Source organism: Notolepis coatsorum, assembly GCF_963971535.1.
Source record: "Notolepis coatsorum genome assembly, chromosome: 20".
Taxonomy (NCBI): Eukaryota; Metazoa; Chordata; class Actinopteri; order Aulopiformes; family Paralepididae; genus Notolepis; species Notolepis coatsorum.
Window position 1 is genome coordinate 39,318,187 of NC_140184.1, and position 25,926 is coordinate 39,344,112.

The 25,926-nt window shown below is 42.1% G+C and overlaps 1 protein-coding gene across 1 annotated transcript in view; it reads left to right on the plus strand.

Moving 5' to 3' along the window:
• kcnq1.1 (potassium voltage-gated channel, KQT-like subfamily, member 1.1) overlaps positions 1 to 25,926 on the plus strand; it is a 160,854-nt gene that overhangs the window by 78,444 nt on the left and 56,484 nt on the right. Inside the window, exons 3-5 of the mRNA XM_084337483.1 lie at positions 19,411 to 19,537; positions 19,869 to 19,947; positions 20,529 to 20,625. Coding sequence (XP_084193609.1) covers positions 19,411 to 19,537; positions 19,869 to 19,947; positions 20,529 to 20,625 — 303 coding nt within the window. The remainder of the gene's footprint in view (positions 1 to 19,410; positions 19,538 to 19,868; positions 19,948 to 20,528; positions 20,626 to 25,926) is intronic.

Here is a 25,926-nt window from a genome sequence, read left to right on the forward strand (position 1 = left end):
TGTGTGGAGCTGTGAAACGCTTCATAGAGCTGACTATGACTGTGTCATATTCTCTTTTTGTCGTTACGTCGTATCATGGGTGTGGGGTCGTAAAGGGGTGAACTGGTAACCTTTCCTCTCCCCATTGTTCTGTCGGTCAGGGGTACACCCCCTGTCCTTCAAGGTTCCGGTCACGTGGCGGTTCGGCACGTTACGGGGGGGGGGGGGGGGGGGGGGGGGGGAGTTCCTGGTCCCACGGCCTGGTATATTGGGCGTGTGCACCGCAGGAATTCCCCCGCCATAGAGTATGTCACCGTGCGCGTCTCTGTTGGTAGGACTTCCGTGTGCTGTTCAGGTCCATGTGATGGATCTGTTTTCAGGGGGGGTGGTCAGGGCTCCTCCTCACCAAGCGCCTATTCAGGCCTTCTGTGAGTTCGGACTCCTTCTTCCATGTGAGGAAGCCTCCATCAGAGTACAGAGCCTTCCTCCTCAGATTGTCAAAGTGAGTGGACCCTCTAGAAGGGTCCTTTTCTATTGTATGTATATTCGATTCAATTCGTTTGTTGAGTGTGTATGGGTTCAGTGCCTCTTCCCTGGAGGCCCTAAAACCAGTTTTTTACATGGCTCAAGGTGCAATATATTCTTTTCAATCTGTACAGCTCGCGTGGGAAGTCTCTCTGGGGATCCCCGTCTCTTTCCTATGGGAGGGTGGTGGGATGTAAAAATGTGAACATTTTTTACCCCGGCTGTGTAGACTGGGATACATACTGTTGATGCTTCCTTCTTTCTATTCCAGAAGTGTTGGAGTTAGGGAGTGTCACACCCCTCTTGTCGTTCCCCTGGGCGCCTTGGGGATTCAATGACAGGTCTAAATAGCCTGTTCATTGATGGGGGTGTGTCCCGACGCACGTATAGTGCTAGCTCGCTGTGAACAGGCGATTGGCTGGCACGCCTTGGTTGCTTGTGGTTGAAACAGCGTTTTTATAAAGCAACTGAGATGGGGGTTTTTCCTCTTCCGACGACCACATCCCATGACCTGGGTGGGTTGTCGACGGATTCTCGTTCATGTCTGGGGGATGATGACGGGATGGATCTGAACATATGTAGTGGGGTCTCACGCCCTTGGGGTGGCCACCAGGCGCGGTTCGTCCGAACGTCTGGGTGGCGCCTTCTTTTCATGTTAAGATCGACACGCATATCTGCCCTTCTCCTGGAGTAGGCATGTCGGCGTGGTTAGGGCACGGGACTGGTTCTGGTCACGCTGGTCCAGATCAGTTGAACCCGTTGTCCGCCGGGGATGCAGATCTGCTGTTCTGGTACCCTGAGGGACTTGGGCTTTTTTCAGGGGGAAAAATGCCAGGTCGGTCTGGGTGTCACAGGGTTAAGCGCTATGGAGACCCTGGTTGGGTATGTTTTTACTCAGCACTGTCGTCATGGCTTACAGCCATGCCATTCTGTACGCGCTCGATCTCGTCGGATCTCGGCCGCTACACAGGTTGGTCCTGGTTAGTACTTGGTTGGGAGACCGCCGGGGAATACCAGGTACGGTGTGCTTAGGGGCTGGTTCTCCATTATTTTTCGCTCCTCTCTCACGCATGGCGAAGAGGGGCCTGTGGGGGTGGTTTTTTGACCTCCTCTGGTGACCCTGTGCTTCCCGTACCGCCAGGCCCGGTCCGAAGTGATGTTTGCGACCCGTAGGCCTGGGTTAACCCTTTTTGGAAACTGAAACACTTGTACTGCGGTATAGCCGGTGTATGCCCGCAGGTGTGTTTTGGAGTTTTTTCTTGAGGGGTTATAGGAACAACCACCGCATTGGGTAACACCGAGGTGGTTGATTCCCTGGTGTGTTGGAGCAGTGTCAACTCCCGGGTTCACCGTTTGAGGGTGCCCCTGCACGTTCATGACGTCTGCCAATCGTGTCAGCCTTCTCTGCCTCGACCCCTCTGGGTGGGGGTTTTTAAATGGAGGCTTGGTCATGCAACACCGCCAGCTTACGCTCCTTCCGCCGGGGCGGCTGTGTTCAGCTGTCCCCTCTGGCGCCTGTCTCGTCCGCAGTCTCCAGGCTAGGGTTAACAGCCTGTTGCCTGGTTTTTCCCCGGTGCGCTGCCTGCTTCCGTTGGTTAACCTTTTTGTGTGCTTACGGCCATGCTGACTGCCTGTTCTGCAGGGTCAGTGTGCCAGGCGGTGTACTATTGGGGGGACGGGGCCCGCTCGGCTTACGGCCATACCAACCTGAACACGCCCGATCTCGTCCGATCTCGGAAGCTAAGCAGGTTCTGGCCTGGTTAGTACTTGGATGGGATTCCGCCTGGGAATACCAGGTGCAGTAACTGAGGGGCCTTTGTCCGAATACGCTGGCGATGTGGGGGGCGGGGCACTACGTGCCCACCTGGTGGGGTCTTGATGCTGGCATCATGGACTTCTCCGGGCCCCCATTCCAGGGAGTCCAGTCCTTTTGGTGGGTCTGGGTCTTCCTTCGCGCTCCGCTGCTACGGCCTTGCCACGGGGTTGGGTTTGCCCTTGGCCCCGTGATTCTGGGGGCAGTAACGAGGTTGTTCCTCCGTTCGTTCCTGGGTGGCATGCGGGTTGTGCGTGTGTGTAGTCGTGGGTCAAGCCACGGTCTGCTCACCCTGTGCGTTAAGTTGCTTGAGTGCCTCTTCGCACGGTCGGGTCCGTCGCCTTCCCGTGAAGCCTCTAATAGGGGGGATACCCTCCATTAGGGGGGGTCGGGGGGGCTCGGCCCTCCCTGTTCTGATGGTTTTGGGGGGCTGTCAGCGGGGTGTATTTGTCAGCCAAGTGGCTCCGCTTGGCCTCCCTTGTGCAGTAGTGATGCCAAGCTAAGCCACTAACGATACAGAACGTTAGGTTATGACTATAACCAAGTTCTGTTAGTTAGGGGCGATGCTTGGCATCAGACGGCCGCTGCAGCCCTTGTCCTCACCTTGTGGTGAAAGCTTGGGAAGGAGGAGAGCAGGTGACCACACACCTGCTTATGAAGGTAAGCTGATGAGGGGTGTGGTCAGACTAATACTGGTATTAGAGGTACATTTGTGGTTTATTCAGTACGCGTGCACGTACGCGAGATAGTGCAGTAGTGATGCCAAGCATCGCCCCTAACTAACAGAACTTGGTTATAGTCATAACCTAACGTTTATCAGAGTGGAGCAGATTTTCAGAGTGAATTTATTAACTCACCTTAACTAGGGCCCTATGAAATCCGTCTTATCTTTTCCTGTTTTTGGATATGAATTTTCCTGTTTTCGGATTTCTCTGTTTTCCTGTTTTCAGGCGGTCGGGTGGCGTAGCGGAGATTGCGCTCGTCACCAATGCAAGAGGCTGCGGTCTCGACTCCCGGAGTCAGCATTGCCCTGCGGCTTGGGCCGGTCGTCATACTAACTCGTTTGGCTGAGTTAGGGGGAGGGAAGTCGTGGGTGGTAATCTGGCGTTGTGGACAGCGACGCCTACAGGTCAGGTCTGGGCGCCTGCTCAGCGAAAGGCAGGAAATGGTGAAGGCAGCGTGACCTCCCACGCGTTACGCTTCACCAATGAGTGTCCTCGCTGCCAGGTGAAAAAAGAGCCACTGGCTGTCTCCGCATGTGTCGGAGGAAGCATGTGGTGGACCTAGGATGGCTTAGAGTAGATGACAGAGTACAGCAACTTGCAATGGGCCTGGTCTACAAGATACACTACACGACCAAGGTACCCATGTACATGGCAAAATACTTCCCAAAGGTCAGTGAATACCACGATCACAACACCAGAGGGAGCTCCACAAATCATGTTAAACCCAGATTCGGCTCAAATAAGGGACTAAACACGTTTCGCAATTATGCCACATCAATGTGGAACGCCCTACCCAAAGCTGTAAAGGAATGTGGATCACTACCCACTTTCAAAACCTCTCTCAAGAGACACCTACGGGAGACTGCAATGCAACACTGGCCCCTGTAAATATCCTAACCCAACCCCCTCCAATGTACAGTCATTTACCTAGTATGGTCTTGTCAATAGTCCAATGTACAATTTTGTTTGTTTGTACAGAGTCCCCCCCCCCCCCCCCCTCAATGTACAGTTTTGCTTGTTTATACAATGTGCCCCCCCCCCCCCCCACCCACCTCCAATGTAAATTACCCAGTATGGTTGTCAATATCCCAGTGTACCCAACCCCCCCCACCCAACCTCCTCCAATGTACAGTTTCTACGTCAAATGTATATACTCCCTTTTCTTGACTCCTTCTGTATCACAAACAGTACTGTATTTGCAAATCTGGTATGTCATAAATGTATAGATGTAGCAGTACTGACTATCTGTATGTCATGTATGTCATATATGTCCTGATGAATTGAAAATGGGGGACCCTGGTGTAAACAAGACGAAAGTCTTTCTCTGGTCTGCATCCCCTTAACAATTGTGTGTATTGAGCTGTACTGTATTGTACCCATTCTGCAATCTGTTAATAAAGTTTTCAATCAATCAATCAATCAGACTTCAGGGTTCCCTTGTACCGACCAGTAGGAGGAACATGCGCACAACAACCAGGTAGGGGAGGGGGGGAATTGGCATAACGACTAAATTGGGATGGGGAGAAAGAATAGAAAATCAGGCGGAGAAAAAGAGGATTAAAAAAAAATCCTGTTTTCGGATTTCATGGATTTAATATTTTTTCCTTTGGATTTAACAAAAAAAAATACAAAATTATGTTTTAAACTAACTTTAATAACAGTACATCTGCAAACAGTGCCAGTGTAGTTCAATGTTCAGTGCCAGTTCAGTTATGAGGTTTCTATTTTTTTATTCAGTTCAATGCAGTTCAACTGCCAGTGCAGTGCAATAACTAAATAATAATTAAATAGTTAAATAATACAAAAGAATAATCAGAAAAAAACTGTAAAATGTAATTTATTTCAAAGAGATATCCTTTAAAGGTTCATGCTTCTCCCCATCTCTGGCTGACATCACCATTGTGATACATGATGGTTAGGCCTTTGTGTTTTCCTCAGTGAGGGATTCTCTTTTGTCGGTCAGCAGCATTTTCTACTTGCTGAAGCTTCTCTCTGTATAATTATTTTTTAAGTTTAAATATCAACATTATCTGGCCATCCTCAGTAAATAATACTAGGGCTGACCCCTATTAGTCGAATAGTCGACTAATCGATCGAAAGGAGCCGTAGTCGACTGCCAACCTCTTAGTCCAATGCAAAACAATCTAACGTCACGGTGACCAATTGCAGCCACTCTTATTGTCTGGGACCAAATACGGCCACGCCCCACTCCCAGCAAAAAGTGGGAATCTCTGAACACACTAGACTAGACAAATATAATAATAATAATAATAATAATAATAATAATAATAATAATAATAATAATAATAATAATAATAATAATAATAATAATAATAATAATAATAATAATAATAATAATAATAATAATAATACATCCATTTTATATAGCGCTTTTCCAGCGCACGATGTATCCATCAGTGGACCAATTGCATGTAAATACTATCAAACTTTCCAAACACCAGAGTTGGGACGGGCACGTGCCCACACACACGCACACACACACACACACACACACACACACACACACACACACACACACACACACACACACACACACACACACACACACACACACAAAGTGTAACGTTTTGTTACTTGAAGGAGAGAGAGGAGCTCGCTGATAACAAACTATCATTACACATGGGCAAAACAGAGTCCATTCTCTTCGGTTCAAATAACAAACTCAGCAAGACCGACGGCTTCTCAGTTACAGTGGGTGACAATATTGTCACAAGGAAAGATGAAATTACCTACCTGGGGTCCATCCTAGAGGCTAATCTCTCCTGTGACAAAATGGCATCCAATGTAATAAAAAAAGTCAACCAACGAACTCGATTCTTGTACCGGATCTCCTCTCTGGTAAACAAGAACACCCTGAAGACTCTGGCAGGAGCACTCATTCAGGGGTACTACGACTATGCTTGCACCTCATGGTACCAAAGCACCTCAAAGGCGCTAAAAACAAAATTACAAACATCTCAAAACAAACTGGTCAGACTACTACTTGACCTTACTCCTAGAACCCACCTCACCCCTGCCCACTTCGACAACCTAGGATGGCTTAGAGTAGACGACAGAGTACAACAACTTGCAATGGGCCTGGTCTACAAGATACACTACACGACCAAGGTACCCATGTACATGTCAAAATACTTCCCAAAGGTCAGTGAATACCACGATCACAACACCAGAGGGAGCTCCACAAATCATGTCAAACCCAGATTCGGCTCAAATAAGGGACTAAACACGTTTCGCAATTATGCCACATCAATGTGGAACGCCCTACCCAAAGCTGTAAAGGAATGTGGATCACTACCCACTTTCAAAACCTCTCTCAAGGGACACCTACGGGAGACTGCAATTCAACACTGGCCCCTGTAAATATCCTAACCCAATCATTCCAACCCCCTCCAATGTACAGTCATTTACCTAGTATGGTTTTGTCAATAGTTCAATGTACAATTGTGTTTGTTTGTACAGTGTCTCCCCCCCCCCCCCCCCTCAATGTACAGTGTTACTTGTTTATACAGTGTGCCCCCCGCCCCCCCCCCCCCAACCACCTCCAATGTAAATTACCCAGTATGGTTGTCAATATCCCAATGTACCCAACCCCCCCCACCCAACCTCCAATGTACAGTTTCTACGTCAAATGTATATACTCCCTTTTCTTGACTCCTTCTGTATCACAAACAGTACTGTATTTGCAAATCTGGTATGTCATAAATGTATAGATGTAGCAGTACTGACTATCTGTATGTCATGTATGTCATATATGTCTATATGAATTGAAAATGGGGGACCCTGATGGAAACAAGACAAACGTCTTTCTCAGGTCTGCATCCCCTTAACAATTGTATGTATTGAGCCGTACTGTATTGTACCCATTCTGCAATCTGTTAAATAAAGTTTTCATTCATTCATTCAGAGAGAGAGAGACTTGATTGATTGAAAACTTTACTAACAGATTGCAGAATGGGTACAATACAGTACGGCTGAATACACACAATTGTTAACACATCCGGGGCCAATCACGTAGTACCTCCGGCGCCGGATGGTCCAGTCGATAAAAAAAAAATTCTGAGAGCGCTTCAGATTCTAGGGTCAGGCACCAATTGAAGTCACAAAGGTCTATGTTCTGGTTCTGATAAGATCAGAACCGGCTTGAATCCTACTAGACAGGTGGAATGCCCAGGCCTATACGCATGTTGGAATAAAGTAGTTAAACCATTAGTAGAGAAATAGACTTGTATTTGCTCATACACAATTTTTTCCAACAGTTTGCTAAGTACTGGCAAAATGCTGATAGGCCTGCTATTGGGACCACAGAAAGTTGCTTTTGTGTCTTTCGGTAGTGGGATGATCTTTCCCTCCTTCCACAATTTTGGACACACGCCACTAATCAAGCATATATTAAAAGATTGGTTTCGAAACATATGCCGCAGATATTCTTAACAACTTGCTGTCAAGGAGGTCAGTACCAACAGGTAGAGAGCTCAACAACCTTTCAACCATTCCAGCATAAATCTGGTGGAATTCAAAAGTGCACATCTTATTATTCATGATGTGCTTTTTTATAAGCACATCAGAGTTAGAATTGACAGTACTGTCCATATTCTCTCTAAGTTTAGAGACCTTGTTGACAAAAAAATCATTAAAATAATTTGCGATCTGAAGTGGCTTAGTCAAGTAGTCGCCATCTGATTCTACAAAAGAAATGGAGGTCATCTTTTTACCTATGATTTTCTTCATTACATTCCATAATTTTTTACTGTTGTTACCGCTTTCAGAAATTCTCTTTTGATAGTAGGTTCTTTTATTTATTTTATTCATTTTGGTTACCTGATTTCTTAACGTACAATAACGTTTTCTGTCAACAGAAGATCCAGAAAGAGCAGCAACCTTTTTGGCCTACTATGTGACAAATGGGACCGGAAATGTGGTCAGCTACGAGACAAAGTACCCTACTGTCTCAGTACCTGCTGAGCCATGTTCAGGAAGTTCAAGTTTCAAGTTTCTTTATTAGTTGTCATACAGAAATACAGCATACTTTTGTATGAAATGCTTCTTTCTGTTTTGCTCCTGAGAGTGGAGTAAGAGTAAAAAGATAGGAAGGGCCTTCAACAACCTGCTCACCACACCCTCAGTACCTGCTGAGCCATGTTCAGGAAGGGCCTTCAACAACCTGCTCACCACAACACCTCTTTCACACTGCTAAATTGGAATGTACCTATAGCTCTTATTCCACATTATATTTTTCCTAGGGATGCTCGATATTGGCTTTTTTACCGATACCGATATACCGATATTGTCCAACTCTTAATTTCCGATACCGATATCAACCGATATCAACCGATACCGATATATGCAGGGTTTCCCCCCCCCCCCCCCCAAAAAAAACCAAATAATTTCAGGTAATTAACATTAGATATCTCTTGTTGTGGAATTAACACAACATTATGCATACTTTTGACAATAAATAAAATCAGAATTTGTTCTGGGTAAATAAAGGTTATAGAAATGTAAAAAAATTAAACCGATACCTATATTTTCCGATATCACATTTTAATGCCGATATCGGCCGATAATATCGGTAGGCCGATAATATCGGACATCTTAATTTTTTCCTTATCAATTCAAAAGTGTTGGAGTCAGCTATGACCATATTCTGCCTTAGTGCATTGACCTTGTTAATAAAAAAAAACATTTCTCCCCATTATTTCATTTAAGGTTTTCCAGAGTTCTTTGCCATCATATTTAGTGGGATCTATTCTTCCTTTATAATAATCCTTTTTATATTTTAACATATTTTCCACAGAGCCTGACTTTGCTAGTGATGATTTGGCGTCATCTCTTTTTTTCATGAGCTTTTTTAAAAACGCATTCAGCCACGGAGCCAGTCTGGATCTGGCAGTGCCCTTTTTTATAGCATGTTTGTCAACAATACTCCTAAAGTTGTTCATAAAAATATGTAAAGCGGCCTCTGGCTCCTGAGCTGTATACATTTCTGTCCAGTCTATATTTCTGACATCCTGCAAAAAGCATTCTGAAGTGAATTTCTTATACATTATTTTGTATGTGATTTTGAGACCACATTTAGGGTATTTGGTTTTCCTGGTAATTGCAATATATTGAAATTCTTTATTGGGAAAACCACATTGAGATACAGTATCTAGTTTTCGAGGGGGTCCCACATTTTGTGCAATGTAATACAGAATCAGAACACATAACACACAACAAAAAATAAATAAAGGACACATACAAAAACACAACAGAACAAGTACACATTATAAGAGGATATGTCTCTCAATCTCCATCATAATAACAAATATGCTTACCCCGTGATGACACCGCCAGGCAGCCGCCGCGAGAAAGGCCCAACAAAACATTTAAAGGGTAAGTAGAATACAGGATGTAATAGATATTGAGCTCCAGGACTGTCAGGAGAAGAGGAGCACAATCACCCCGCCCAACGAGCGCCCCAAATCAAACAATCCCCCCCCCCCCCCCCCTGCCTAAAAATAGGAGTAGAGCCAACTAGCTAACCCGTAACACCCATACAGGACGGCTATGCCCCACATCCCCTCACCAGTGCAGGAGCCCCACCAAGATAGCATGTACAATTGACCATAAAGTTAGAACATAGAGCATTTTTAAAAAGGTAAAATGAAGATATGGATCGAATGATCATCGGAAGGTTGTTCTAGTCCGAAGGGGCTTTGAACATGAAGGATTTCTTGGCCATTGCTTTTGAAAATGGAGAAACTGTGAAAAAATACTGTACAGAGTGTCTTAGACGATAAGTGCAAGACCATCAAGAGACCATCAACTGTTTCAGATAGGCAGGATAGTCATAATGGATACATTTGAAAATCAATTGCAGCCAATGTTTCTGTCTTCTTAAAGCAGGAGAAGGCCAGTCGAAGGTTTGATACATAGTATAATGGTGCATTTTGAACGGACAGCCAAGAACAAATCTGCATAGTCTATTGTAAGCCACATTTAGAGGTGATAGATGGGTTTTGGAGGCAGCTTGATAGACAATATCAGCATAGTCCATTAACACATTCCCTGCCACGCAATTTGAGCATCTTATACCATTCTCTGCCAGCACTGTAAGTCTATGGAGATGTTCACCTTCTTTGCAGGGCTATAACTTTTTTAATTGTATTGCTAAATTGACATTACTATGGCCCATTCAACATCGATTATCTATCGTTTAGGATGTAGGAACGTTTTACTTTTTCATCCATACATTCATACGAAAATACCGTCTAGAATATAAATATGTTTTTATCGTTTTCTGCAGTCATTCCTAGAACGTGAGATATAGGCATAAACGCATATATAGATTATCAAATGCCGTTTGTTGCCGATCCACGCTATATTAAAAATGTCAACTGTACATGATCCTAAACGTTATGACTGATCATGCGCGGATGAACGGAGGGGGGGGGGGGTCGTTTATAATTCCGTGATCGTCGTTAAATGCTTTATGTAGTATGGGTGATATATTGATCAGAGCAGTTTGCATGGATAATAATAAACAAACAGGCTGAAAGTAACGTCAGCGTCCTCTTACCGTTCGACGATGATACTGGAGGAAAAAGATCCCACTTATTTGACGGCAATCGCCTAAATCCATTTCCGGTTTGTATAATCATAATACACGGCCAAATCGTATCGATTATTGCGTTATGGCAGCAATCGCTACACACGGACGTGTGTCTAGAGTCCCGCAACAATATGCGAGTGGCCGGACGCATTTCGGAGACGCACCGAGAAAGACGCGGCCATTTCCGGTTTGGCAACTCGCCGATCATCCACCAGGGGGCAGTATTGAAGCGTTGCAGAGTTGTGCCGGCTCACACTGCATCAGACCAGGCTCCGTGAGGGAAATATGAATAACATGGCGAAGAAATGAAATATGATCTCATCAATAACGTTGTATGCTGTGGATTGGCAGAATTAGCATGAACTTGAAACACGTTGTACGACGTTTTTGGCGCAGGATGTGTTAATGGCAAAATAAGTTGTTGTGCAAGTGTCTTTCTAACAGTGAAGGAAAAACAATGTCTAGCTCTATAAAGGACTCCAATGCTGAGATTCATTTTAATAACAATAGAGGTAATATGGAAATTTAATGAGAGTTCGGGGTCAAGCCATACTCCCAAATACTTGATGCGTTCAGCTTTTTGCAGAGGTGTATTATCGGCACATAAAATAACGCATGCCTTAAATTCGGTCGTTTTTTACGAGTACCAAAAATCATAAAGTGCTATTTGGTTTTGTTTAGTATTAGTTTGTTCTCAGCAAGCCATTTCTGTAGTGTCTCAAAGTCAGATTGTAAGGCTGATTGAATCTGGGCTACATTACTTTTGGATGTATATAACACTGTATCGTCTGCATAAAGATGAACGCTGCAATCAGAACAAACAGAAGGTATATATTATTTATAAATATTGAGAAAAGAAGTGGACCAAGGGTTGAACCTTGCGGCACACCACGTTCTTGGACCATTGTATCCAATTGGAACCCTTGGACGACAACACATTGTTTTCTATTATGAAGGTATGTATTGAACCAGAGTAATGCATTGCGTGATAGGCCAACAGAGTGAAGTTTATCTAGAAGTAGGTGGTGGTCAACTAAGTCAAAAGCTTTGCTCAAATCGATAAAAATTGCACCAGTTGGGGGGAGCTCCCGTAGCTCACCGCATATCTCGGCGCTATTTCTGCGTCGGGGAAAACCGTGCTCGTCACGGATCTGGGGGACACGAGTTCGATTCCCGGACCCGCCGTCATTTCTCAGAATGTCTTCCCCTGCTCTACATCCCATTTCAACCTGTTTATGTCGGTCATGCTTGACCAGAAAAGCGATAAACGCTAAAAAATAAAGTTAAAAAAAAAAATTGCACCAGTTAATTTACCATCGTTAGTTGATTTGATTTTATTTTATTGATGGATTAAAAACACACAACAAGGATCCAAAGGATAACATGAGAGAGTAAAACCCTTATTTCCGTCATGGTCCCAGGGCTGTTAGGCCACAACAAAAACACGACAATAATACAAAAATCATACATTTAAAACATTATAAGACTAACCTATCGCTAAAATTGTATACCCCACAATAACTAAAAACTGACAATAACACAAAACTCATACATTTAAAACATTAAAAGACTAACCTATCGCTAAAATTGTATACCCCACAATAACTAAAAACTGATTGGAAACCCATTCAAACTATAGGGGTCTATTCCTCTATTCTGTCCATGAGCCACTTCCTGGTGCTTCTCTTGAAGCTGTGGAGGCTCAAGCTCTGTTTGATGGGGATAGGCAGCTTGTTCCAATCCTGGGCTCCAGATAAAGTAAGGGAGCACTGGCCCAGTTTGGATCGGAAAGAAGCAGGCTTCAGGTTTGCTATGCTTGCTCTAGTTCTGTGGTTGTGGGATTCGTTGACCGGGGTGAAGTAGTTCTGGAGGTATCTAGGGGACCTTTGGTTTATGATATTGTGCACTATGTTCAGTCTGAGCTGGGTAACTCTGGCCTCCACAGGAAGCCAGTTAAGCTCCTGGAAGTGACTCCTCCCTATGTGGGTGCGAGGGCCAAGACCCATTACCACCCTTACCAGCCTATTTTGGGAAACCTGAAGCTTCTTTTTTATGTTCACTGTCAGGCCCTCGAACCACGACACGCTACCATAGTCAAAGTGGCAGAGTACTAGGCTATTTGCTAGTAGCCTGAGGCTATCTCTGCCAAGGAGGTTGGCTTTCCTAGCTAGGTACCTGGTGCGGGCGTTGACTTTGCCCAGTACTTGGGAGGCCATAGCCTCCCCATCTAGGCTCCCGTCTATCATACAGCCTAGATCAGTGGTTCTCAAACTGTGGTACGCGTACCACTAGTGGTACTTGGTGGTACTGCTGGTGGTACTTGAAAACATTTCCAAAAAAGCAAAAAAAAAAAAAAAAAAAGTATTTTTATTTTTTTTCAGGCCACTGAACTTAGAAGCAGGCCAGGCCAGTGTTTCTGGTTGCGGCGGCGCGATAGTTAGATAACCTAAGTGGGGAACAACCAGGAGATCACTGTGACAGAGAGTAATGCAGTCTAAACAGTCATAAATCTTTAATTCAACTTCAGCCCTGATCATAACCATTTATTTTTAGATTTTTTTTGTAATGTCAGATAAAAAATGAAGTACTCCCACTTTTCTGAAAAGAGTTGGTGTTAAATCTGACATTACAAAAAATCCATCAAAATCTGTGTTGCTGCTAATCATTGACACATGCCTAGCCTGTAATAATCCCCCCCAGAAAAATGTGCTTTGCATTTGATATATTGAAAATATTTTACTTTTTTTTTTAACAATAATTTGTGATGCCATCACACAAACTGGCATTTAAAGGGTAAACATTCAAAAATGTATTGAATATGTGTTTTCTTTTCTTTTTTACAATAATTTGTGATGCCCATCACAAACACTGGCATTTAAAGGGTAAAAATTCAAAAATTCCTGCACCAGAATGCAGGAAATTAAGTTTTTGTAACAAAATAATTGTGTGTGTGTGTGTGTGTGTGTGTGTGTGTGTGTGTGTGTGTGTGTGTGTGTGTGTGTGTGTGTGTGTGTGTGTGTGTGTGTGTGTGTGTGTGAGAGAGAATGACGGACAATTGCTTGCTGTGTGTGAGAGAGAGAGAGATAGAGATAGAGAGAGAATTAAGTACATTTGCTGAAATACAGTTGTTCTTAATTGTCTCACTTGCTATGTGAGAATGTTAGTTATTATGTTCTCAATGCCCCTTGCATTGTATGAATTGTGTGGAAGCGTTTGCTAGTTCTAGTGCTACCCCCTTTGTACATTGTGGCTGTGTCTGACAAAAGTTAACAATAAATAATGGTATTAGGAATACATTTGCCTCCTGCGTGAACTGTGCATAGCTGAATAGACTGTATTTTAACGCCGGTCATATGGTGGTACTTGGAGAGCCAGCTACGTTCTCAGGTGGTACTTGGTGTAAAAAGTTTGAGAACCACTGGCCTAGATACTTTGTTTTTATTTGCTGTTTTAGGGTTACAGCTTCTAGCTGGATGTTAAACTCCTGTGCTTTCCTGAGCTTGGGCTTGGAGCCTAATAGTACTGCCTCTGTCTTACCTAGGTGAAGAGAAAGCCTGTTGTCCGAAAGCCACCTGCTGACCCCTGCAAGTTCTTCACCTAGCATCTGTTCTAGTGTGTGCTGATCCTTGTGTGAGACTAGCAGGGCTGAATCGTCTGCAAATAAAAACAAGTTACATGAGCATGCTGCTGACATGTCATTTATGTACAGTAAAAAAAAGGAGAGGTCCTAGCTTCCTTGTGGGACCCCACATACAATGGGCTTGGCCTCTGACATAGTGCCACTGACTCAACCCGCTGCACCCTATCAGCAAGGTAGGAAGAGAACCATCTGACCACTGTCTCAGACATACATCTGACATTGGAGAGCAGTATGTCATGGTTCACTGTGTCAAAAGCCTTCTGTAGGTCTAGAAGAACTAGCCCACATAGCTTACCTGAATCTATCTCCCTCCTGATACTGTCTGTAAGATAAAGAAGACATGTTTCAGTAGAGTAGGACTTCCTAAAGCCGGATTGGAGGTCGTACAGGAGGTCATGGCTGCTTGCATATTCCTGGACTTGTTCATGGACTATCTTCTCTAGGACTTTGGATAACACACTTAAAATTGAGACTGGTCTATAATTGCTGGGGTCAGATTTGCTCCCTTTTTTATATATAGGGATGACTTTGGCATTCTTGAAGTCGGTGGGTACCTTGCCTAGGTCCAGGGAGAGGTTAATAATATGGGTTACTGATGGAGCTATAACTCCGGCTGCATCCCTCAGAAACCTGGCACTGATGCCATCTACACCTGTGGCCTTCTTGATTTTGAGCTCCCCCAGCATCGCAGCCACTTTGACTACTGACACCTTGCTTAAGGAGAACGAGTTTGCCTTAACCCCTCGTTGGCTATAGTAGTTGGCAACAAAGTCTTCCCAAAACTGCTCTGTCTTGGGAGGTAGGTTAGAGACAAGCTTACCTGGCTGCTACTGATGTAAAGAAGTTATTAAAGATTGTGGCTACATTCTTTTTATCAAACTCCATTCCCTTGTCTGTGGACAGGCCTATGTTGGACTCAGTAGTCCTTTGGTTGGCATCGCCCCCACAGCCTAGCTGCTTGAGGGTTTTCCACAGTTTAGTTGGTTCATTGCTGTTCTCCTTGATGGTTTCTGCAAAGTATTCTCTCTTAGCTATCCTGATCTTTTCCTGAGTCTGGTTCCTGAGTTTTTTGAAGTGATCAAAGTCAGCCTTATCGTGAGAACGGTTAAACTTGGCTAGGGCAGAGTCCCTCCGTTTGATACTATCACCTATGGTGTGGTCAAACCATGGGTCTGATCTCTGTTTCACTCTGGTTTGTCTAAGGGGGGCTACATAGTTTATAACCTTCAAGAACAGAGATTTAAAAGTGCCCCATGCTTGGTCTACCTCATTGGCCCTGAGAACTTGAGACCAGTTCACCTGCTCTAGCTGGGCCCTCAGAATGTCCCCCGAGTAATTCTTGAGGGATCTGGCAAAGATAGTTTTATGACCAGTAAAAACATTTCTCTGCACCTTCCTCGAACAATAAATGAGATAGTGGTCACTGACCCCATACTCTATGACCCCACTCCTGGGGATGTTCACTTTGTCTGTAACTAGGATTAAATCAATAGTAGTCTTGGATACATCAGTTACCCGAGTGTGCTCTGAGATCAATTGCTTCAAACTGAACTGTTTACAGAAATTGGTATAAGCTTTGTGGGTTGGAACAGAGGGATTTGTGACATCAGTATTAAAATCGACCATTAACATACATTCTTTCTCCTCCCCTCCCCAAGATGACAATATAGCCTCAAGGCTCTCATAAAAAGAGTTCGAGACTGGGGGTCTGTAGCAAATTCCAAATAGAATTGGCTTGGAATGGGGCTGGTAAATGTCAAAGAACAGGGATTCGATTTCATCAGTAGAGACCGATCTAAGCTCATAGTTAATGTCTGAGCGGATGTAAGCGCAGACTCCGCCGCCGTTTCTGTTTCGATCTCTTCTCACAAGTGAATAATTGTTTATACCAATTTCGGAGCTGTCAATGGAATTATCGAGCCATGTCTCCGAGCAGCAAAACAAACTAGGATTTGTCGCGGTAACGAGAGAGCGGATTTCATCCATTTTGCTGAGTAAGCTTCTCACATTGAGATGGACAAAGTGCAGACCTTTCTCTGCGGTTGCATTAGCAAGTTTAAGAAACGCGTCGGCTGTCACTGAGGAATCCAGCATCTCAGGGGTAGAAGAATATTTAAAATCCGCAGGGGGACTGCAGTCCAACACTGGGCCGGGATTTGGTTGTACATTCCCAGAAATTAAAAGCAGAAGAAGAACTAAAAATCTCTTTCTCATCAAAGAAAGCGGGAGATTTATCTTGATGGCTGTGGTGTCAGAATGAGTGGCCGTGTATGAGAGAGAGCTTTTTAAAACAGTGAGGCTGAGAAGCCGTCTCCAGCTTGCAAAGCTTGCATAGCTGAGCGGGTTAGGGAGTTGCAGAGAAGATGTCATTTGTGAGCTTTAATAGAGCTGTTGATGTTGAATTTTGACCTAAAACCAGATTGATGAGGTGATAAAACATTGTACTTGTCATTTAGAGAGCTGATTATATATCAATTTCTCAAACACTTTGACAATAGAGCAAATAATTGCAATTGGTCTATAATTATTAATTTCAAGTGCATCTCCACCTTTATGCAACGGGGTAATACGAGAGCACTTCCATATGTCAGGCATTTTGAATGTGGACAGTGACATATTAAACAGATCACATAATGGGTACATTCGAATATGGAATGCAAGTTTGAGGAACCTAGGTTCTAAACCGTCTAATCCAGGACCACCACTTAAGCCCCACAGGTAGATGTGTCTGTGGTATATGTGAAGGTTATGTGGATGTGTGTGTGAGAGAGAAAGTGTGTGTGTGTGTGTGTGTGTGTGTGTGTGTGTGTGTGTGTGTGTGTGTGTGTGTGTGTGTGTGTGTGTGTGTGTGTGTGTGTGTGTGTGTGTGTGTGTGTGTGTGTGTGTGTGTGTGTGTGTGTGTGTGTGTGTGTGTGTGTGTGACATCTCAGTAACATCTCAGCCAACACCCCTGACGTTGTGGTGGTTAATGAGAGTAGTATAGAGGTGTTTATTCTAGAGGCTGGCTGTACCTTCGACCACAGCCTGGAGGAAGCCTCTTTAACCAAGTTGCTGAAATATCAGCAGCTCAAGCTAAACATCTCACAACTAGGCTACAAGTGTCAACTTTTAGTTTTTATTTTTGGCAGCCTGGCCTGGGTCATGTTCACAAGCTGGTGGTTAGGGGCCTTCATATGGCCGACATCTCCAAGAGAATATCTGCTATTATTGGTAGGCGCTCTATTTGAAGACAGTGTTGTTTTTTGTACCCATAGAGTAGATATAGGTTTACGGAAATGCTATTGTATCTGTTTTTGAAACATCATCTGTGTCAATATTGTACGTGTACGTTGAATGCTGCACAGTCACAAACGTAATTGAATGACTCTCAATGAGCTAATTGCACTGTAAGGGCTAGATCCACAAAGAATGGATTGCACGGAGCAAGTTGCACCCTTACTTACAATTCATTATGAATTGAAAATGGGGGACCCTGATGTAAACAAGACGAAAGTCTTTCCCTGGTCTGCATCCCCTTAACAATTGTGTGTATTGAGCTGTACTGTATTGTACCCATTCTGCAATCTGTTAATAAAATGTTCATTCAATCAATCACCATGCAGATTGATTGATTGATTGAATGAACGTTTTATTAACAGATTGCAGAATGGGTACAATACAGTACGGCTCAATACACACAATTGTTAAGGGGATGCAGACCAGAGAAAGACTTTCGTCTTGTTTACATCAGGGTCCTCCATTTTCAATTCATAATGAATTGTAAGTAAGGGTGCAACTTGCTCCGTGCAATCCATTCTTTGTGGATTAGTGTTTATGTCCTTTGTATGTGTACTTTGTATTTATGTGGACATAAATAAAGCATCTAAATTTTTTGAATATGGTATGCACTATGCAGACAGAGAAGGTTATGTCGATGTGAGTGTGGTCACATCAGTGTGTTATGTGGAATATGTGAAGGCTGTGTGTGTGTGTGTGTGTGTGTGTGTGTGTGTGTGTGTGTGTGTGTGTGTGTGTGTGTGTGTGTGTGTGTGTGTGTGTGTGTGTGTGTGTGTGTGTGTGTGTGTGTGTGTGTGTGTGTGTGTGTGTGTGTGTGAGAGAGAGATAGAGAGAGTGTTGGTCAATTAAAACATCTTAGCATACGTTGTATTAGGCCTATTTGAAAGAACAGCTTCAAAATGAATAAATAGATACAAAATAATGTTTTGAAAAGTGCTTTTCAGGGCATTGCTGCTTCGTTAGATAGGACAGTGAGTGACAGGAAAGAGAATACATGCTGAGCTACCAGGACGAGGACCAGGACAACTACCACCTCTCCTAGTTGTTTCTACAATGGGGGTGATGGTAGAGAGAAACAGGTTGTGATTAAAAGGTTGCTGGTTTGAATCTCAGGACCAGATTGGAAGGTGAATGAAGGTTGTTCTCCCCTCTGTCAACAACTCCCGTCCAGGTGTTGTTGAGCAAGGCAGCTCAGTGGCCAGTGGTACAAGATGGTGGATGTACTTGGCAGCTCTCAGGTGTACGTTTGTATTTGTATCCCAGGTGTGCGTTTATTGTTTATTGTCTTAGCTGCCAAAGGAATGTCCTCTTAAGGAAATAATACAGAACAGAATATACAGAATGCAAATTAGTAATAACATTTGAATATGGAAAGAAAAGGGAAAAAAGAAAGCATAAAGGAAATCAACATTGAAAACGTAGGCCTGACACAATTAATTCAATATCCAGGTAACACTTTCAGAATGATAACCATACCGGTATGACCAGAACCCTGACAATCTAACATTCCAATGATATGTCACAACAGCCACTGGACAATGAGAGCCATCTGAAAGGGTAACTAATAAACTAATAAAAAACATAAACTAGTCAATCACATCTCTACTACACCAGTCTAATCTACATCACTTAAATATTTTGTAAAACAAAATGTTTTTTTTACTAGCCCATTTTATCTATCTATTTGAAACCTTAAAGCCCCCCCCCCCACTGAAACCACTCCCCCAGGCCATTGCAGTAAATAAAGTTAAATATATATAAATGTATAAAGGTAAATGTCTCCACCTTCCTTCCTCTTCATGATCTCCTCTGTCTCCTCTCCTCTCTGTCTCTCTGACAGGAGATAGTCCTTGTGGTGTTCTTCGGAGTGGAATACGTTGTCCGCCTCTGGTCAGCAGGTTGCAGAAGTAAATATGTGGGTGTCTGGGGCAGACTACGCTTCGCTAGAAAGCCCATCTCCATTATAGGTGAGCACTTAGTTCTCCCAAATCCCCACACACATCCTCCTTGTGTCTTTATCTGTTACTTCTACTCAACCCTGCACCTGGAGTGGCTGTGCATATGTTAAAATACTGCACATACACACAGGCACGCACAGGAATTCACACAGCACCACTGCACCCCACATATAGCCACATAAAAGAAGAGAAAATATATAATTTGTTTTGTGAAAAACATTTCATTATGCCTATAGATTATTGTCTTGGCCTCTGTGCTTCCACATTTTATTCTGTTGTACAGTAGTACATCTATTATCTGTATAATGTTGCAAAGCCCTTCTCCCCATCTAATTTCCAGACCTGATAGTGGTTGTTGCCTCGATCGTTGTGCTCTCAGTGGGGTCCAAAGGTCAGGTGTTTGCCACCTCCGCTGTTAGGTAAGGCTGTGTGTGTGTGTGTGTGTGTGTGTGTGTGTGTGTGTGTGTGTGTGTGTGTGTGTGTGTGTGTGTGTGTGTGTGTGTGTGTGTGTGTGTGTGTGTGTGTGTGTGTGTGTGTGTGTGTGTGTGTGTGTGTGTGTGTGTGTGTGTGTGTGTGTGTGTGTGTGTGTGTGTGTGTGTGTGTGTGTGTGTGTGTGTGTGTGTGTGTGTGTGTGTGTGTGTGTGTGTGTGTGTGTGTGTGTGTGTGTGTGTGTACTTGTGAGAACCAACCCTTGACAGACCCCCATTCTTAGGTTGTCTGTCCTTTTTGATGGGGTCTTCTTTCCCCGCCAACAGATTGTTGTGTTCGTGTATCTCAATCTTAAGCAAACGGACAATGCTGGGATACTCAGGAATGTTCATAGATGATGTCCAATACCGTTTTCGAATGCATTTTGAATGCATGCAACAACGGATGGTCCTCACAACTATATATAAATGCGTTTGTGTGAGAGTGTGTGTGTGTACGAGTGTGGCCTTTCTCTACCTATGTCTGTTTTCAAAATCATGGCTCAGGGATCAAGAATACTATTATTTTGCAGAGGAATCCGCTTCCTGCAGATCTTGCGTATGCTCCATGTGGATCGGCAGGGAGGAACATGGCGTCTCCTAGGGTCTGTTGTCTTTCTCCATCGACAGGTACAGCACACTTCCTTGTTCAGTGCAAGGAAACTATAAAAGAAGGAAGGGTCACAACATCAGAATTCCAGCGTTCTATGCTCTGCTTGGTGCCATTTCTATTGACGTTAAAATTCTAAATATACCAGGAAATATACATCAACCAATACACTAAACGGGTCCTACTAATCACCCCAAAGTACCAGAAAATACCCCAAAATACCCCAAAGTATACCCCAAAATACCAGAAAATACCCCAAAATACCCCAAAGTATACCCCAAAGTATACCCCAAAATACCCCAAAGTACCAGAAAATACCCCAAAAAAACCCAAAATACCCCAAAGTATACCCCAAAATACCCCAAAGTACCCCAAAATACCAGAAAATACCAGATAATACCCCAAAATACCAGAAAATACCCCAATGTATACCCCAAAGTACCAGAAAATACCCCAAAATATACCCCAAAATACCAGAAAATACCCCAAAATACCCCAAAGTACCAGAAAATACCCCAAAATACCCCAAAGTATACCCCAAAATACCAGAAGATACCCCAAAATACCCCCAAAGTACCCCAAAATACCCCAAAGTACCCCAAAATACCCCAAAATACCAGAAAATACCAGAAAATACCCCAGAATACCCCAAAATACCCTAAAATACCCCAATGTATACCCCAAAGTACCAGAAAATACCCCAAATTATCCCAAAATACCCCAAAGTATACCCCAAAGTACCAGAAAATACCCCCAAATACCCCAAAGTACCCCAAAATACCCCAAAGTATACCCCCAAAGTACCAGAAAATACCCCCAAAATACCCTAGAATACCCCAAAGTATACCCCAATGTACCTGAAAATACCAGAAAATACCCCAAAATACCCCAAAGTACCCCAAAATAACCCAAAGTATACCCCAAAGTACCAGAAAATACCAGGAAATACCCCAAAATACCCCAAAATACCCTAGAATACCCCAAAGTATACCCCAAAGTACCAGAGAATACCAGAAAATACCCCAAAATACCCCAAAATACCCTACAATACCCCAACGTATACCCCAGAGTACCAGAAAATACCAGAAAAGACCCCAAAATACCCCAAAGTACCCCAAAATACCCCAAAGTATACCCCAAAGTACCAGAAAATACCCCAAAATACCCCCAAAATACCCTAAAATACCCCAAAGTATACCCCAAAGTACCAGAAAATACCAGAAAATACCCCCAAAATACCCCAAAGTACCCCAAAATACCCCAAAGTATACCCCAAAGTACCAGAAAATACCAGAAAATACCCCAAAATACCCCCAAAATACCCCAAAATACCCCAAAATACCCCAAAGTACCAGAAAATACCCCAAAAATACCCCCAAAGTACCCCAACATATCCCAAAATACCCCAAAGTGCCTGGAAATATACCACTAAGTACCACAAAATACCTAAAATGAAAAACTAAAATGTGCACATTTTGTGTAATAGTGTAATAGTGTAATAGTGTGTAATAGGGTAATACTGTAATACTGTAATACTGTAATAGTGTGTAATAGTGTAATAGTGTGTAATAGTGTAATAGTGTGTAATAGTGTGTAATAGTGTGCTAGTGTAATAGTGTAATAGTGTGTAATAGTGTAATAGTGTAATAGTGTGCTAGTGTGTAATAGTGTAATAGTGTAAGTGTGTAATAGTGTGTAATAGTGTGCTAGTGTAATAGTGTAATGGTGTGTAATAGTGTAATAGTGTGTAATAGTAATAGTGTGTAATAGTGTAATTTTGTGTAATAGTGTGTAATAGTGTGTAATAGTGTGCTAGTGTAATGGTGTATAATAGTGTAATAGTGTGTAATAGTGTAATAGTGTGTAATAGTGTAATTTTGTGTAATAGTGTGTAATAGTGTAATAGTGTGTAATAGTGTGCTAGTGTAATAGTGTAATGGTGTGTAATAGTGTAATAGTGTGTAATAGTGTAATAGTGTTTAATAGTGTAATAGTGTAATAGTGTGTAATAATGTGTAATAGTGTGCTAGTGTAATAGTGTGTAATAGTGTAATAGTGTAATAGTGTGTAATAGTGTCTATTACACTATTACACACTATTACACTATTACACACTATTACACTATTACACACTATTACACAAAATTACACACTATTACACACTATTACACACTATTACACACTATTACACTATTACACACTAGCACACTATTACACTATTACACTAGTACACTATTACACACTATTACACACTATTACACTATTACACTAGCACACTAGCACACTATTACACTATTACACTATTACACACTATTACACTATTACACACTGTTACACTATTACACTATTACACACTATTACACACTATTACACTATTACACACTATTACACTAGCACACTAGCACACTATTACACTATTACACTAGCACACTATTACAGACTATTACACACTTACACACTATTACACTATTACACTAGCACACTATTACACTATTACACACTATTACACTATTACACTATTACACACTATTACACACTATTACATTATTACGCATTATTACACTATTACACACTATTACACTAGCACACTATTACACACTATTACACACTATTACACTATTACACACTATTACACTATTACACACTATTACACTATTACACTATTACACACTAGCACACTATTACACTATTACACACTTACACTAGCACACTATTACACTTTTACACACTATTACACTATTACACTATTACACACTTACACTATTACACTATTACACACTAGCACACTATTACACTAGTACACTATTACACACTATTACACTAGCACACTATTACACTATTACACACTAGTACACACTAGTACACACTATTACACTATTACACTATTACACACTATTACACACTATTACACACTAGCACACTATTACACTATTACACACTATTACACACTATTACACACTATTACACTAGCACACTATTACACTATTACACACTATTACACAATTACACACTATTACACTATTACACACTATTACACACTATTACACACTATCACACTATTACACTATTACACACTATTACTACTATTACACTATTACACTATTACACACTTTTTGGAGTATTTTCTGGTATTTTCCGGTACTATGGGGTATACTTTGGGGTATTTTAGGGTATTTTGGGGTATTTTCTGGTACTTTGGGGTATACTTTGGGGTATTTTAGATAATTTTGGGGTATTTTCTGGTACTTTGGGGTATACTTTGGGACTCCCCTACACTCTCCACCTTCAAAGCTCACCTCAAAACCCACCTGTTCTCCCTTGCCTTCAACCCCCCCCACCCCTAAACCCCCCCCTCCCCTCCAACCTGATTGATATGTCTCCAGTCTTTTTTGTGCCATCAGGCTGTCTCCCCCGTTCCCCCCATGGTCTCATGTTCCTTTTGTTTTTGTTTCTTTGTTGTTTTGTTTTTGTTTCTTTGCTTTCGTTTCTTTGGTTGTACCCCTGCTCCCGACTACTGTCAGCGACTTCGGGTTATTGAGAAGCGCTATATAAATTAAATTAATTATTATTATTATTATTATTTACTTTGGGGTATTTTAGGGTATTTTGGGGTATTTTAGGGTATTTTCTGGTATTTTCTGGTACGTTGGGGTATACTTTGGGGTACTTTGGGGTATTTTCTGGTATTTTCTGGTACTCTGGGGTATACTTTGGGGTATTTTGGGGTACTTTGGGGTATTTTGGGGTATTTTCTGGTACTTTGGGTTGGGGTATACTTTGGGGTATTTTGGGGTATTTTCTGGTATTTTCTGGTACTTTGGGGTATACTTTGGGGTACACTATTACACTATTACACACTAGCACACTATTACACTAGCACACTATTACACTATTACACACTAGTACACACTATTACACACTATTACACTATTACACACTATTACACACTATTACACACTAGCACACTATTACACTATTACACTATTACACACTATTACACACTATTACACACTATTACACTATTACACACTATTACACTAGCACACTAGCACACTATTACACTATTACACTAGCACACTATTACACACTATTACACACTTACACACTATTACACTATTACACTAGCACACTATTACACACTATTACACTATTACACTATTACACACTATTACACTATTACACACTATTACACTATTACACACTATTACACTAGCACACTATTACACACTATTACACACTATTACACTATCACACACTATTACACTATTACACTATTACACACTATTACACTATTACACACTAGCACACTATTACACTATTACACACTATTACACTATTACACTAGCACACTATTACACTTTTACACACTATTACACTATTACACACTTACACTATTACACACTATTACACTATTACACACTAGCACACTATTACACTATTACACTATTACACACTATTACACTATTACACTAGCACACTATTACACTATTACACACTAGTACACACTATTACACACTATTACACTATTACACTATTACACACTATTACACACTAGCACACTATTACACTATTACACTATTACACACTATTACACACTATTACACTAGCACACTATTACACACACACTATTACACAATTACACACTATTACACTATTACACACTATTACACACTATTACACACTATTACACTATTACACACTATTACTACTATTACACTATTACACTATTACACACTATTTGGGGTACTTTGGGGGTATTTTAGGGTATTTTCTGATATTTTCCGGTACTATGGGGTATACTTTGGGGTATTTTAGGGTATGTTCTGGTATTTTCTGGTACTTTGGGGTATACTTTGGGGTATTTTAGATTATTTTGGGGTATTTTCTGGTACTTTGGGGTAAACTTTGGGGTATTTTAGGGTATTTTGGGGTATTTTAGGGTATTTTCTGGTACGTTGGGGTATACTTTGGGGTACTTTGGGGTATTTTCTGGTATTTTCTGGTACTTTGGGGTATACTTTGGGGGTATTTTGGGGTACTTTGGGGTATTTTCTGGTATTTTCTGGTACTTTGGGGTATACTTTGGGGTATTTTAAGGTATTTTGGGGGTATTTTGGGGTATTTTCTGGTACTTTGGGTTGGGGTATACTTTGGGGTATTTTAGGGTATTTTGGGGTATTTTCTGGTATTTTCTGGTACTTTGGGGTATACTTTGGGGTACACTATTACACTATTACACACTAGCACACTATTACACTATTACACTATTACACACTATTACACTATTACACTAGCACACTATTACACTATTACACACTAGTA